Source organism: Calliphora vicina, chromosome 4 (genome assembly GCF_958450345.1).
Source record: "Calliphora vicina chromosome 4, idCalVici1.1, whole genome shotgun sequence".
NCBI lineage: Eukaryota > Metazoa > Arthropoda > Insecta > Diptera > Calliphoridae > Calliphora > Calliphora vicina.
The window spans coordinates 87,757,791-87,774,618 of record NC_088783.1 but is presented as its reverse complement, the minus strand read 5'-3'; the positions used below and the strand labels follow the sequence as shown (position 1 = coordinate 87,774,618).

General features: G+C 35.3%; 1 protein-coding gene and 2 long non-coding RNA genes across 6 annotated transcripts; 2 read left to right on the top strand and 1 right to left on the bottom strand.

The window, feature by feature from the left end:
* Window positions 1–2,485: 2,485 nt before the first annotated feature.
* Window positions 2,486–3,124, top strand: LOC135957651 (uncharacterized). The gene is made up of 3 exons (XR_010576418.1): window positions 2,486–2,575; window positions 2,643–2,773; window positions 2,872–3,124. It is a non-coding gene; the product is annotated as an uncharacterized LOC135957651 (long non-coding RNA).
* A 235-nt stretch (window positions 3,125–3,359) lies between these two features.
* Window positions 3,360–13,962, top strand: LOC135957650 (uncharacterized). 4 transcript variants are annotated; one of them, XR_010576417.1, is made up of 11 exons: window positions 3,361–3,734; window positions 3,857–3,895; window positions 3,968–4,032; window positions 4,771–4,827; window positions 4,996–5,051; window positions 5,330–5,421; window positions 5,503–5,570; window positions 11,661–12,037; window positions 13,329–13,413; window positions 13,481–13,611; window positions 13,710–13,962. It is a non-coding gene; the product is annotated as an uncharacterized LOC135957650 (long non-coding RNA). The 4 variants fall into 4 exon arrangements; XR_010576416.1 differs by having other exon boundaries at window positions 5,330–5,570; window positions 11,661–11,808; window positions 11,883–12,037; XR_010576415.1 differs by having other exon boundaries at window positions 3,360–3,734; window positions 5,330–5,570.
* LOC135957649 (uncharacterized) lies at window positions 9,537–11,358 on the bottom strand. The gene has a single exon (XM_065508435.1). It carries the CDS (start codon window positions 11,279–11,281, stop codon window positions 9,683–9,685), a length of 1,599 nt encoding a protein of 532 aa, XP_065364507.1. The 5' UTR covers window positions 11,282–11,358; the 3' UTR covers window positions 9,537–9,682.
* Window positions 13,963–16,828: the final 2,866 nt, after the last annotated feature.

The window sequence follows — 16,828 nt, the reverse complement described above, 5'->3', positions numbered from 1 at the left end:
CATACATACATACATACATACATACATACATACATACATACATACATACATACATACATACATACATACATACATACATACATACATACATACATACATACATACATACATACATACATACATACATACATACATACATACATACATACATACATACATACATACATACATACATACATACATACATACATACATACATACATACATACATACATACATACATACATACATACATACATACATACATACATACATACATACATACATACATACATACATACATATATTTTTATGTTGTTCAACAATTTTTTAAATTTTTCCGGTAAAATTTTTAGTTTTTTATGATTTTCAGCTACAAAATGAGACAATAAGCGCGAAAATTATTAAGAGGATGAAATGCTTTTATGTTTACTAGCATAACCCGGTGCACTTCGCTACCCCTACCCTAGTAAAATTAAAAAAAAATATGAATGGAAATTCGAAAATAACACATACAAAATTTGAGAATCTCTCAATTATAGTTCACTTGATATTCGATAATAACTATCTAATTTTGTATGGGAGATACCACTTCACTGCTCTGATCCCACCCATTTTTAAACCTTTATGTAAACATCAAGCTTTACTTTAACTTTCCTTTATAAGGGAGGGGTCATTCCACCTAAGCCGATCATGCTTAGCTAACTTCGAACAGGGAACACAAATAAATTCGTTTTTATCTAACCTCCGTAGAATGGTAATAAATTGATTGATACAGAGTTTAAATTCTTTTAGAATTATAGTTCTCCAGATATTCAAAATTAATTATTTACTTTGTGCCACAACCACTAATGCAATCCCGACCATTTTCAGCCAATCTGTGTAAAATAGTAAGAGAGCTAGTCGGACAAAGTTTGAAGAACCTTGCAATTATTACTTTGTATGGGTGGTGACTTACCTCTTTTTCCGTCCCCTCCCATTTTGTGTGATAGTTTAAACACTTTTACAATTATAGTTTTACAGATATTCGAAATAGATTATATACTTTGTATAGCGTGTACCACGCCCACTATTCCAATCCCGAACAATTTCAGCGAAACTATGCAAGACTAAGTTTGAAGAATCTTGCATATTTCACAAAATATTTAGAATTTACTTTGTATGGGAGCCGACTCACCATTTTTTCCGACCCGTCCCATTCTTGATTAAACTTCATGCAGTGATAAGTAATTGATTCGTATGAAGTTTGAAAACCCTCACAATTATAGTTCTGCACATTTATCAAATAACTATTTACTTTTGTAGAATTACATATTTACCCCCATATTCATAAACAGTTTTTAAATTTGTCAAAGGTTTATAAAACAAATTTTGAAAATTAGTTTTATAAACATTTGATAAATTTAAAAATTGTTTATGCATATGGGAGTTAGAAAATAAAAAAAACACCATCAAAATACATATATTTTTGAGACTTAAATTACTAAAGTATACTTCTTTGTTTTCTATAACACCTCTCACTTAAAACAGAGCGAAATCAATACTGTTTGTTTCTCTTATTTATTTACAACAACAAATTGAACAAACACGCCTTGCTTTGTTTACTTTTTAGCTTAAGGTTCACATGTACACGTTTTTGCATATGTGTTAGTAACATCTTTAAACGCTTATAATGTAGTGGTGTGCTGGTCAGCTGTTTGTTTAAAAGAACAAACAGAAAACAAAATAAACAAAAAGGGACTGAGTGGCCAGATTGCTAGCGGCGCTGGTATGCCCGCGTATTGCGCGGCTAAAGCTCGCCGGATGGGGTGGTTCTTGCCGGCAATCTGGACCACGAACACACACTGACACAAAATTCATACCAGCATTTGGGGTATTTATTATAAAAAGGGGCCAAAAGTAGTCCTGCATCTCCCTACGGTCATACCTATACACAAATTATGACCCTCCCTCTCGAGGATTCATCCTCGCCATGACGTCATCTTCCTCGACGTCCCAGATCTTCCCTGCAAACATTTAGTCACCCTACTTACCGCCGATTATTAAAAAATTACCACATCATACTAATGATAACACTTTAGAAATTCAATTAAACATTATAAAAAAAGTTTGGTTTATTTAAAATGAGAGGTTTAACAAGGTTTCCTTAGGATTTAATTTTAATGTTGGCAAATTTTAAGTTTAAATTATTCAAACAATTTTAGTTTTAAAATTTAGCAAATTTAGTTTTTAGTTTTAATATTTTAACAAATTCTAGTTTTTTAAATTTTAATTTTATCCAATTTAGTTTTTTTTTTTTTTGCCTTTTTGCAAATTTAGTTTTAGCAAATTTAGTTTTAGGATTTTAGCAAATTTTAGTTTTTAGCAAATTTAGTTTTTTTTTAGTTTTAGGATTTTAACAAATTTTAGTTTTTAGCAAATTTTAATTTTATACAATTTAGTTTTTACTTTATTTTGAGTTTTTTTTTTTTTTTTTTTTAATTCTAATTAAAGTTTTCCCTCTTATTTCAGGTTCAAGGATGGAAGTTTCTCGACGCCAGGTGGTTGCAGGATGGTTTTCTGTCCGTCCGTTTTATCGTCGGTTCGGGTATTTCCGGTAAGTAACAAACAAATATTATAATGACCTTTTAAATTATTTGTGTTTTTTTTTTTTGTATATACAGGTTTCCGGCAACCTATGAGTTGAAATGTACCGCGGGATTATTCCTAACTAGGCCTGAGCTCAATCCTATCATTCTCGCGCACGCTTGGAACAATTTCATCCAGCGGACTGGCTTCGAGCAACTAACGCAAGGTATGCCTATTAACGTATATATATTTCTCTTTTTTTTTTGTTTTCTAAAAAATTTTTTTTTATATATTTTCTTTTTATATATGGAAATTATTTAAAAGGGCTGGTTCCGTTCGTCCTGTCGTTCGGGTAAGGAGTACACTATGTCGAAAACCTTAATACCTGTGCACCACAGGACTGATGGTGCGAATTTGCCAGAGTAGTCCCACGATGGATGGAGCTGGCGATGGCGTGGCTCAGCGTTGGCTGTTTTAGTTTTATTATTCTGTTTTACTTAATTTGATGTATTACTTTATTTATTTTTAAGTTTTATTTTAAGTTTAGTTTTAAATTTGTAATTTATTAAATGAATAATAAAAAATAAAAAAAATTCAATTTAAATGCAGATTTTACTGACGGCCACGGGCTCCACCTTCTTCTTAGGCAGGAAAAAATAAAAAAGGGCCGGCATTTTAGTTTTTAGGGACCGAGAAACCTCGGTTGCCAATATGGTTCCCAATATTTTCTTTCAATTTCAGCCATTTGCAGTGTAGTTCTTTATTTTTGTTCCTATTTTCCAGCTGTCAAATTGTTTACCTCCCTGCGTTGCCAACTTTCTTTTCGTCTTCTTCTTTTTAAATTTTGCCCTACTACAGGGTGCACACGACAAACCGTACCATTTTGTAATCCATTTATGGATACAGAATGGGGTGGAAAAATTTGCGCCCTGAAATTATGAATGTCCCTAATTTTAAAATCTTTTTTTGGAATTTTGGGCATTTTTTTTACTTCTAACAAAAATTGCGATATGGCAACCCTTATTCCATTCACAAACAAAAGTGCGACTCTGTACCGCCGTTAAAACTGGTCGTGCGGCGACGTACTCTGATTTTACTACACAGCTGTTTGAATGAAATGGAAGGGGAGGAGAGGGAATGCAAAAATACGCATTTATTAATATTTTCAATGGCGGTGATCTACAATGGTAAGTACTTTTTAATGAAATTTTTATTTTTGAATTTATTTAATTTTACTTAGAAATTTTAATACAAATTTATGCCAAAAATACTAATTTAATTTTTTTTTTTTTTTATATTTTCTTTTCAGGAAAAGACGGAGGATGCTGCAGATTCTGGTGGAATATTGGTAAGTAGAAATTTATTTAATTCATTCAAGGGCAACAAAAATTCTTAATGCATTTTTTTGTTTGTCTTTCAGGAATGTGGCTACAGTTAGCTATTGGGTAGGTGCTGATGTAATTTCTGGAGTTGGACATGTGCAAGGTAAGTGAAAATGAATTTTAAGTGTAAAATTTAAAATAAAGTGTTTTTTAAGTAAAAGTGCTATTAGGAATTTTTGAAACTACAGTGAGTGTGAAAAGTGTGTGTGAAAAAAATTAAATAAAAGTGTTTTAAGTGAGTGTAATGTGTTATTGTGATAAAAAAATAAAATTTGGAAAATACAGTGAGTACAAAAAGTGCGTGGATAAAAGTGTACGTTTTGAAACAAAACAAAGAAAAAAAACTATTGAACTGGGCTATGGTGTTGTTAATTAATTGAAACTCAAAATTTTTTACAGTGGTGTGCAAAATTTCAGTGAAAGTGAAAAAAGTTAAAATTTAGGAAATTAAACAAAAATTTTTTGAGAATAATTAAAAGAAATTGATGAAAAGGAAAGTATTAAAGCGAGTAAAAAAAAACTTGTTTATAACAACTATTGTGAGATTTAGGTAAAAAATGCAAATAAAACTATTGTGTAAAAGAGTGTATTAAATAACGAAAACGGGTGTTCGCAAAAAGTGTGCTGTGATCTAAAAAGCTAATGAAAATTAAAAATCTTAAAATAAGTGATAAATAATGAAAATTTTGAAACTATTTAAAAACTAAAAGGCTTTTTTTTTGTAATTCATGTTTTTTTTTATAATTTTTTCTTATTTTTAATAGTTTTTTTGTGTTTTTTTTTTTTCTTTTCTTTTTCTTTATATAATTTTACTAATTACGTGAATTCTTTATATTTTCAGATTAAACTTCTAGAGGATATTGAACTTCAAACTGGCCTTGGATTTTGTTTAGGATTCGTAAGTATAAAAATAAAAGAAAATAAAATAATGTTACTTATTATCCATTGTAATACAAGGACTAAATCCACCAAAGCTCGTAGAGTAAATTCTAGAGATTTTGGCGGGAAATACCCCTTGTAACTACCTTAAACAAAAACTAAATTAGTGCTTCCACTTTCTTTACAGAATACTAATTCAACACCTGAGGAAAGTGAAGTGGAAGACCGAGATCCTATTGAAAGGTCAGGTAAGTCTCTTATTAGAGAGTTAGGTGGAAAAGCAAGGACCAAAACCACCAAAGTTTTCGGGCTGAAGCCTTAGATCTTTGGCGAGAAATGCCCCTTGACATTTTCATTTAAAACTAAAATTATACACTAATAGAAATAAGAGTGTTAGGTTATAAAATTTTCTAAAAGATAATCCTAATAAACATTTTCATAAGACAATTCATAAATATTCTTTTAGAAAATTTTATTGCTAACTTTACAATAATAAAAACTAAAGTTTCGTTTCCTTACAGGTTGTTAAGACTTCAAGTGTCCCTGAGAAGGACGAACCGAAGGAACGAAAACACCATATAGAAGCCAAATTCAGTGGAATTCATGGGAATTGGCAAGTATTGTAATGAAATATTTAAAACTTAAATTTATTACTATTTGAATCCCTACTAAAGTCCTTCGAACTTTTCTTCAGGTGGCAACAACTATAACAACAACAATAGAGAAGATAAATGAGAACGGATAATGAAGCAGATAATCCGGGTGAGTGAATATTAATAAAAGTAGTTGATATTAGAAAGTATATTAGGAAGACTGGACAGCTAGTTTAGGTAGTCTAAATCGGACTCCATAGGAAACATATCCTTTTATAATTAGAGCAGAAATCGGTAGTAATAACAAAATAAAGTTTAGAAAAACTATGAAACAAGGCCCTAAACTACTTGTTATTACTACTGACTTCAAATGAATTGTGTTTAGTATCGTTACTGATTATATCCTGGACAAAACTGAAGATTCTGTAATACCAATCATTTATATCTCAGCCAGTGACAATCTGCTTACGGAATGACCAACTACATGTTGCTCTTCCAATATGTATTGTCCCATTTGTTTCCTTTGGTATCGGCTCGCTGTAAGATCGGACTCAGAATTGTGTTATTGCCCTAGGTGACTAATAACCCTTATGCTTTTAATGGCACAGTACCGGAAGGCTTTGATGGGGTTGCACCTACTAATAGGGTAATGACCGGTTACACATGTAACCAGCTTAGAAACGTTGGCTTAAGTCGATCCAAACAAACAATTATTCATTCCAAAGTAGCCATGGATCTCACTGGACTACGATATAAATGAAAGATATGTACAGAACTCAGTACTGCTCAGGATATATCAACACCTATGCGAAACAGAAATTCACTGCAAATAAGTAAAAGACAGATTAATATGAAGACTCGACAACACGTATTAGAAAATAGGTACCCATTTAGGCACATATTAGGTGACTAGTAGACGCTGTCACCGGTAGATATTCAGGAAGAAATGTTAGGACTAGAACCACCAAAGATATTGAAGCTATTGCTTCAAATCTTTGGCGTGAAAAACCCCCAACGATTTCCCCTGAAAATCTTCGACCTCATATAAACTGTTACCGACTGGTCGGACGATTCGGCATTTAAGAAATTTTCGGGCGAATTTGGCGTTGAAATTGTTTTTAAAATTGCTCTGCCGGAAGTTACGTCGGTAGACTTCTTGACCGGGTATGAATTTGACTGGACGACACCGCGTGTTATACGATTTTTCGTTGCGAGCGTAGGCTTTATGTAGATTTTCACGAATTCTCTGCCGTATCAAATCCAATCTATCCGCATTCGGAATGACGTTAGTTTCGGAATCGTTTAAGATTCTAAGTTTTCGTGCCAATTGGTATACACTACCATGGCCAATCATATTCATTCCGAATAAGGCGAAATAAGGCGTAACTCCTATGGACGACTGCACGGAAGACCTTAAGGAAAACTCAATTTCGGACAAATGCTTGTCCCATTCTGTATGGTCTTCCTGTAGATACGACCTTATGGCTGCCAAGATAGATTGGTTAACCCGCTCGGATGCATTAGCTTGCGGCGAGTGAGTTGCAGTTCTAACATGCTTGACACCGAAATTCCCTATCATATCCGCAAATTCCTTACTCACGAACTGCTTTCCATTGTCCGAAACGATTGTTTCCGGGGTTCCAAATTTATGGAAAACCTCCGTGATTAAAAATTTCACCACATTCTTGGTGCTGGCTTTAGGCAAGGCCTTCAAAAAAACAAACTTAGTTAAATGATCTAAAATGATAAAAATATATATGTTTCCGTTTTTCGACCGCGGGTACGGACCAAGAAAATCTATGAAAATGCGTTGGAAAGGTCGTTCTGACTGTACTTCGGAACCCATTGGTGGTCTGAGCGTAGAATTCGCGGGTTTCGATTCCTTGCAGATTTGACACATTCTAACAAAATTTCTTACTTGAACATTTTGATTGGGCCAATAAAAATACTCCTTCACTCTATACAGAGTCTTACCGACGCCTCCATGCGACGCTTGTGGAGAATCATGACATGCTTTAATGATGTCCTCTGTCAGATCTAACGGTACCCATAACTTCCACGCGAAATCTTCATTCGTAGCTATACCGTCGTAAGGCTTAGTACGTTTGTAAACAAAACCATCGACGACCTTTAAATCCGGCAATTGATCGGCATTTTTCTCGACCGTTTCTACCAGACTTAAATAATCCTCGGACCGAAAAGAAACTGAAGTTAGGTCAATGAGTTTAGGTACGTTTAACGAGATTTCGTCCATATCATAGCGGGAGAGGGTATCGGGTACTACATTTTGCTTCCCCTGCCTGTGTTCAATCGTAAAATCGTACGATTGTAGATGTAGACTCCATCTAGCTAAACGACCTGTCAAATCTTTATGACTCATGAGCCACTTCAGACTACTATGGTCCGTAATGACGGTAAAAGGCATCAACTCTATGTAGGGCCTAAACTTCTTAATCGCCAAGACTACAGCTAAACATTCTCGTTCAGTTACAGAATAGTTTTTCTGCGCTGACGTTAGTTTGTGTGAAAAGTAGGCTATTGGGTGCTCTCCATCGGAATCATCCTTCTGGAAAAGTACGGCACCAATACCTACGTCAGACGCGTCACACTGAACGAAGAAATGTTTGTTGAAGGCAGGATGATTAAGGAGTGGACTCGAAACTAGAGCTTCCTTGAGACGATCAAACGCGACCTTGGCTTCCTCCGAAAACTTGAATTGTTTACCCTTCTTCAGCGTTTCAAAGATTGGGGCTGCAATGGTAGCATAGTCTGGTATAAATTTCCTATACCAGCCTGTTGCTCCCATGAAGCTCCGCACCTGTCTTGCTGTCTTAGGGTAAGCAAAACGAGTAATGGTTTCTACTTTGGACGGATCAGGTTTCAGTTTGCCACCTCCAACTATGTATCCTAGATATCTTAACTCCTTAAAACAAAATTTAGACTTCGCCACATTGATGGTTAGACCTGCGTTTGCTAAACAGATAGCTACACGTTTCAACAATTCCAGATGTGTCTCGAATTCTGGAGATACAATCAAAAGATCGTCCAGATAGACGAAAACCCTATCACGAAGTGCTGCGGGGATCACTTTATCCATTAAACGACATAACCTTTGGGCCGCATTGCACAACCCAAAAGGCATAACCGTAAAATGGTAGAGTGGTCGTCCTGGCACCGTGAATGCGGTTTTCTCTTTACTGGACGATTCTAGTGGTATCTGCCAGAACGCGTCTTTTAGGTCGACACTAGAGATGTATATCGTGTCTCCCAAACGACTGAGCAAACCTTCGATGTGCGGCAATGGATAGGCATCCTTGACTGTCAGTGCATTGAGCTTACGTGCGTCCAGGCACAGCCGGTTTTTCTCGCCCCTGCGGACCAGAGTAACCGGATGACTCCATGGACTTTCACTAAGCTCAATCACACCGAGGTCAAGCATCCTATCGAGCTCCGCGTACATCAACTTTTGCACTGCCGGGGAGACAGGATAGTGACGATCTTTAACTGGAATTGCATCTCGAGTATCTATCGTATGCATTTCCAAATTTGTTTTTCCTAAGCCCTTTTTACTGTAGCAGGGGAACATTGATCTGACGAAATCTAATCTTTGTCGCTGATCCAGGGTCAGCTTATGAGTCACGACATCTAGGGTACTATCAGCCTCTTCGCAGAGACTAACTCCATTGGTCGTAAGACTCTCTAGACTGGCAAACATTTTAAAAACCTTCATAAAATCGACCCCCAAGAAGAGCTCTCGATTCAGAGTAGGCACTAAATAGAATGTGATAACATTTACCGCCTCACGAAACCTAACTTCAGCCCTAACTCGACCTACAATTGGATGACTCGTGCCATCCGCGGTTTTAATAATGGTACTGAAATCATGTACTTTCAGACCGGCTTTTGCCACGAATTGCACGCAGTTCTTTCCGAGACACGTGACCGTTGCCCCGCTATCGAGTAGACCGATTATCTCCTGGCCTCCTATACTTAACCGCGTATACAAACGTGAGTCTTCACCCTCGTAAAGTGAAGCCGACGAGATTTCATGGCGTATTCTTTTTCTTGCCCTATAGCGCTCACGGGCTTTTCTAATTTTACTTGTCACTCGACCGAATATTCTACTTTTTGCTTCATTGTACTCTTGAATCCGAATATGCAGGGGCTTGAGTTCTCGAAGCCGAGGCTCAGATTTGAACTCAAACTCCGACCTATTCGGATTCTTTAATATTCTTAATTGTGGTTGCTGTTGTTGTTGTTTTTCCTTAATTTGTACTGGGCCTAAACCTCGGTCGACCTCGTCTCCCCAGTTTGAGACGGGTTCCGGAACCTGTTTCCCTGACATTTGGGACATTTAGGAGCCACCACGTTATCCTTTCCACACCGGAAACAAAACTGTCTATTAATGGGCTCGGGACAGTCGACAAAACTATGACCGACGACCTTGCAATTCCAGCAGGTATAGTGACTTGTAGACCGAATACCATCAATCTCCAAATCTATCAGAGACAAATCCTCGTCCTCACAAACCAGTTCATTTACACGATGCGTGACATTAGCTCGCTGGTATAGTTGCCTTTGGTTGGCTATCAAATTTTCTGCTCGCCTTACTTCACGACCAAACTCGGACAACGTTTTAAGACGCATTGAAAACATCATTTGAGCCAATGATGGTTTTAAATTACCACGCATGATCTCCACCAACTGCTCCTCCGCATATGGGTGCTGTTGCTGGTTTCGGAGCTTGATGACCGCGTTATAAAAATCGTCGAAAGCTTCCTGCGGCAGCTGCCGTCGGTTCAGGATTTTCATTTGAACCTCATGCTCTTGCTCGAACCGGCGGTATTGGGCCAACAGGGCTTTTTCCAGCTCCTCCCAGGTATTAATATGGACCATTTTCCGGTAGTCCCAATACCAGTCTAATGCGGGACCTTCTAAAAGGAGATGGAAAGTGCGCAGAATCTCATCATCGGAACAACTATAATCTCTTCTCAGAGCTCCAACTCTAAATATGAATTCTTGAACATTCATCGTCTTATTCGTACCGTCGAACTTTACGCCCCATTTAGCTAATTTAAACTTGTCCAAGGACTCTTGAGGTCTTGGCATGGACATTGCCAAGTTGTAGTTTAGAGGCGGTTGCTGTGGCCGTTGTAGAGCGGCGGGCCTGGACCAAGTATCCTGTGGATACCTAGTTTGAGAATCACTCTGACATCGCAAATTAGCCTGTGGACCTGGCTGCGGCTGCGGCCATAATTGCTGCTGCTGATTGAACTGCTGCGGTTGAACATATGGTAACTGGTTTTGTGATTGCAATACTGTTTGTGACTGGTTAAGTCGTTGCGCTGGCTGCTGACTATATGTCTGTGGGTTTGCCTGCGGCAAAAGTTGCTGCACTTGACTATACCAGGCCGCCGGCTGCTGGATAAGCGGCAGGGGATTTTGCTGCTGAAGTAGCGACTGTTGCTGCTCATATTGTGTTTGCACCGGAGGCGGCTGGATACTAGCTTCTACTACTCTGGGAGCTGCTGGACCGATAGGCACATAATTTGGAGCTGGAATCAAAGGTGGTGGTTGTTGAAAGGTTGGCTGGCCAGGTGGCGTTGCTAATTGACCATAAACCGACGGCTGTGCCTCCAAAAAGGTTCTTGGTGGCTCGGTTTGGGGTACTCCATGATCAATAGGGGACAACATTGTTGGCATTGGAGCGGGGTTAGCCATTGGCAACGACAATATAAGCTGCTTCATATCGTCCAACGCTTTCTGTATTTTGTTATCAACCTCTTTCATAAATTGTATTTGGTGTAAACCAACCGAGGCACTCACAATGTTCTGAACATCACTGACTTGTATTGGACTATCAGTTCCTTGGCCTGCCATGCTCTCTCGAACTTCTCTCCTTATATTTTGCGCGGTCTCACTCAGAAAGGTTGGAGACACTACCGTCTGGTTAGCACCCTCGGAACTGATCGAAAGGTCATGAAATGCTTGGGTGCTGGCGACAGGATTTGCTGTACTGACTGCGGTTGTAGTTGGATTCGTAAATGTCACGACAGATGAGGTGCTAGGGGTATCGGTACTACAAGTTACATTACTTGTCGTCGCCATAGCGTTGGTTTGTTGTCCTAAACGACTCGCGCGACGGGTTAAAACCATTTAAAAAAAAAACAAAATTCACACTTATTTAAGGTATTGCAAATATATACAAATACGAAATTCGTAGCACAGAAATTTTTTTTTTTTTTTTTTTTTTTTGCAGCGTAAGTTCCAAAAGAAAATATAAACTAAAAGATTTTTGATCTTTCAAACCAAAAAAAACTCAAAAGAAAATGAAAGCAAAACTCAAAATTTAAAAACTTAAATAACTTGTATGCGGGCGGCATTTTCGGGTAAATAAAAGTTTGCAGGTAAGATTTCACAATTTACATTGCTGATTTGTGTATAGATATGACCTAATTCTTTTTTCCTATTCTGGTTTCAGGAGATGCAGAGTACTAACAAATAACAAAACAACAAAAGGATGAACAAGAACTAACTGTCTTTCTACAGCACGTACTAATGAGGTGCAACTTGACCAGGATTACGTTCTCCTAGTATTCAAGGACTACCTTCCTAGACTTCCTGCAGCACTAAAACGTAAGTATTCTTACATTAAGACAACTAGTTTAGGGTTATTGTAATCTAGAGGGATGTAGTCGCTATCCTTCCTTCCAACTTGAGCATTTAGAGAATAAACTGTGTCTATTATCTCTAAGCCTCAAGTCGTTAGGAAAGGATAGCACCGAATGAATCCAGAATTCCGGATGATCCTATTGCCCACACTAGATGTCGCAACGCGATCGGGACTCTTTAGTCCTCGAGACCGGGACTTACATCTGTGAGAACAATAGGTATCATGCGCAATTAGGGATTCATACCTATTGAAACTAAAATAAAAAATTAGAAATGTCAATACATTATCCCGTCCGCCTACGTAGCTACAGCTAGGGACTCTTTTTAACCTAACCGGCCTACGTAGATTTCAGGGTAACGATAGTTCCTATCATTTGGTCTATGGACCTACTTCGGGCCCCACGTTGGGCGCCATTATGTAGTGGTGTGCTGGTCAGCTGTTTGTTTAAAAGAACAAACAGAAAACAAAATAAACAAAAAGGGACTGAGTGGCCAGATTGCTAGCGGCGCTGGTATGCCCGCGTATTGCGCGGCTAAAGCTCGCCGGATGGGGTGGTTCTTGCCGGCAATCTGGACCACGAACACACACTGACACAAAATTCATACCAGCATTTGGGGTATTTATTATAAAAAGGGGCCAAAAGTAGTCCTGCATCTCCCTACGGTCATACCTATACACAAATTATGACCCTCCCTCTCGAGGATTCATCCTCGCCATGACGTCATCTTCCTCGACGTCCCAGATCTTCCCTGCAAACATTTAGTCACCCTACTTACCGCCGATTATTAAAAAATTACCACATCATACTAATGATAACACTTTAGAAATTCAATTAAACATTATAAAAAAAGTTTGGTTTATTTAAAATGAGAGGTTTAACAAGGTTTCCTTAGGATTTAATTTTAATGTTGGCAAATTTTAAGTTTAAATTATTCAAACAATTTTAGTTTTAAAATTTAGCAAATTTAGTTTTTAGTTTTAATATTTTAACAAATTCTAGTTTTTTAAATTTTAATTTTATCCAATTTAGTTTTTTTTTTTTTTGCCTTTTTGCAAATTTAGTTTTAGCAAATTTAGTTTTAGGATTTTAGCAAATTTTAGTTTTTAGCAAATTTAGTTTTTTTTTAGTTTTAGGATTTTAACAAATTTTAGTTTTTAGCAAATTTTAATTTTATACAATTTAGTTTTTACTTTATTTTGAGTTTTTTTTTTTTTTTTTTTTAATTCTAATTAAAGTTTTCCCTCTTATTTCAGGTTCAAGGATGGAAGTTTCTCGACGCCAGGTGGTTGCAGGATGGTTTTCTGTCCGTCCGTTTTATCGTCGGTTCGGGTATTTCCGGTAAGTAACAAACAAATATTATAATGACCTTTTAAATTATTTGTGTTTTTTTTTTTTGTATATACAGGTTTCCGGCAACCTATGAGTTGAAATGTACCGCGGGATTATTCCTAACTAGGCCTGAGCTCAATCCTATCATTCTCGCGCACGCTTGGAACAATTTCATCCAGCGGACTGGCTTCGAGCAACTAACGCAAGGTATGCCTATTAACGTATATATATTTCTCTTTTTTTTTTGTTTTCTAAAAAATTTTTTTTTATATATTTTCTTTTTATATATGGAAATTATTTAAAAGGGCTGGTTCCGTTCGTCCTGTCGTTCGGGTAAGGAGTACACTATGTCGAAAACCTTAATACCTGTGCACCACAGGACTGATGGTGCGAATTTGCCAGAGTAGTCCCACGATGGATGGAGCTGGCGATGGCGTGGCTCAGCGTTGGCTGTTTTAGTTTTATTATTCTGTTTTACTTAATTTGATGTATTACTTTATTTATTTTTAAGTTTTATTTTAAGTTTAGTTTTAAATTTGTAATTTATTAAATGAATAATAAAAAATAAAAAAAATTCAATTTAAATGCAGATTTTACTGACGGCCACGGGCTCCACCTTCTTCTTAGGCAGGAAAAAATAAAAAAGGGCCGGCATTTTAGTTTTTAGGGACCGAGAAACCTCGGTTGCCAATATGGTTCCCAATATTTTCTTTCAATTTCAGCCATTTGCAGTGTAGTTCTTTATTTTTGTTCCTATTTTCCAGCTGTCAAATTGTTTACCTCCCTGCGTTGCCAACTTTCTTTTCGTCTTCTTCTTTTTAAATTTTGCCCTACTACAGGGTGCACACGACAATAACTCCTAAAAAAACTAAACCGATTTCAATAAAATATATATTCTGCACTTTTGTGAATAAATCCCTTTAAAATGGTATATTTCTTGCCCAAATTTAATGTATAATGTGAGCGTAAAAGGGGTCTAAAGAAATCGACTTGCCTATTAATATTATGATGAATGTTTTATTATGTTTAATGATAATTTTTGACTTTCAGATATTCTTTATTTATCTTAAAATATTGGCCAATAAATGGCTATTATGCAAATATTTTAGCACTAATTCATTATATAATACAAATATAATGCAATTTATTAAAAAATTTACGTAAAAACTAAAATTTCCGTCATGTACAATTTTATAATATTTATGAACATGTTCTTGTTCTGAATGAAAAAAGTTTGGGAAAAAAAAGCCATGTTCGATTAATAATATTTATTACAAAATTCATTCCAATTATGAATTTCTTTTTTCTGTGTAGACGATTCAATAATTTGTTTATATTTTTAAATTTAGGAAGCTACGAGTATAAAAAAATAGAAATATAGACCTTGGAATTTATTTACTGCTAGTAGCGTGATTAACACAAAATTACTTGTTATTTTGTCAAAATCATAAACACTTAAGACATAATGATCATTTAATGTCGGTTTCATGATTAGAAAAGAAAAGTACAATATTTTTCCATATATTTGAAAAAATATCAAATGAGGATTAAAACTACAAATTTTAATGGTTGTACGCAGTTTTGACACCTGCCTTTCACTTAAGAGCATTTTGCATATACTTACAAAAAATATATATATTTTTCAAGCAATAAAATAGAAATTAGCCTAATTCGGCAGCAGCGGCAAAAGCAGTCGAGCTGTCGTGTAGCTGTGCTGTCGTCAAAATAATCGTCTTCATATAAATGTATGTATTTTATTTTTGACAGATTACAGTTGGCAGTCTGCTGTCTTCAATGTGTTTAATGTATTAAGGTTAACTGCATTTTTATCTTATATATTTTTTATCTTGGTTGTACAGTTTTAAGTCAAAATTACTGTATGTACTACCTAAATATTTTCGGTTAGGTAATTTGAATTTTTAATCTTCATTGAGCATTGATTAGAATCAAAAATTTCCTTTTAATTTTTTGAAATTTCGTTAAAATAATTTTTGAAAATTTGGAAATTATGGTATTCAGGAAATTTTAATGTTTTTTTCCTATCAAGATATATTTATATTTATTTTTAATTGGATTGTTTTCAAAACAGCATTTGTTTTTAGATGACCGTATATAAATACGCCCTTATTTGCGTAATGTTTCAATTATCCAAATTAAATGGAAATGTTAAATCATCATTTCGTCAGGTGAAAAAATTTACAAATGATCTGTTTTGTAGTAAAAGATAAACATGCAACCAACCAACCAACAATCCTCCAAATAACCTGTCACATTAAAAACACATTTAACCATTCACTTATGTCAAGTTAAGCTGTGTAAAAACATAAAGAATGTCACAAAATGTCCCTTGTGCGAATAAATATTTAAAATAATTTCTCGAAAATATCAACTCAAACATTCTTGCTATGTATCTTTTGCTTAGTATTTTCTTAAAAAAATAAGTATGTATGTATAAAAAAAAACATACATACATACATGTCTCTGTACTCTTACATTTTATATTCTAAATCTGTAAAAACAATACATTTCAATCACATATCACAACCACTAAAACAATACATGCGAGTAAATACTCCGTCGTACGCTCGCACTCGTCTACTGGTTGGTGCTTTTCGCGTTTTTTATTTCACGTTAGAAATCAAACTGAAATCCACATTCGTACTGGTGAAAATTGGTGACACTTTACTTTCTGTAAGCTCAATAAAAATAGATTTTATCTTATTAACAATTTGACATTGATTAAACGTATACATACATATGTAAACAGAAAAAAATGTTGATATATGGAATAGATTTCTACGTATGAATTGAACATTCAGATTTTATCCCTAAACTTTTTAATTTTGAGTACGAATTTGTTCATACATTCTCAGCAAAAACATACATTACAAAGTAATGATACATATTTATTTACTCTTCATTGGCATTTTAACTCATTATTTTAACACGGTGATGTCATTGGAAGCAAGTATGTACTTACTTCGCTTACAAATAGGGACTTAAATAAGTAATCTATTGGTCCATTATTTCACCTAGTCCCCATACAAATGTCCTCCCGAAATTGGACTTCATCAGTCATAAATGTTTAATTTATATACACTATAAAAAATGCATGTAAATCTACTACTATTAAGTATGTAAGTTTTCATGTAAAATTACACAATATGCGTAAATTTAAGCACAATATGTTTATCAAAATCAATTACATACATTTATCTGCAAAAATACAAACAAAATGTAATATTTTGAATGTTTATAATTTAATAGGTATTTTATGTTTAAAATTACATATGTATATTGTGCATAAATTGAAGTTTTACACATAAATTGTGTAAACTAATTTAAACGTTTAATATACAAATTGTCAAAATTTTATTTCTAAAAAAACAAAAACCATTTGTTATAAAAAAATATTTGAATTTAC

Bases quoted from the DNA above. Each gene is read 5' to 3' on its own strand.
- LOC135957649 (XM_065508435.1), bottom strand. From the start codon at position 11,281: ATGGCAGGCCAAGGAACTGATAGTCCAATACAAGTCAGTGATGTTCAG.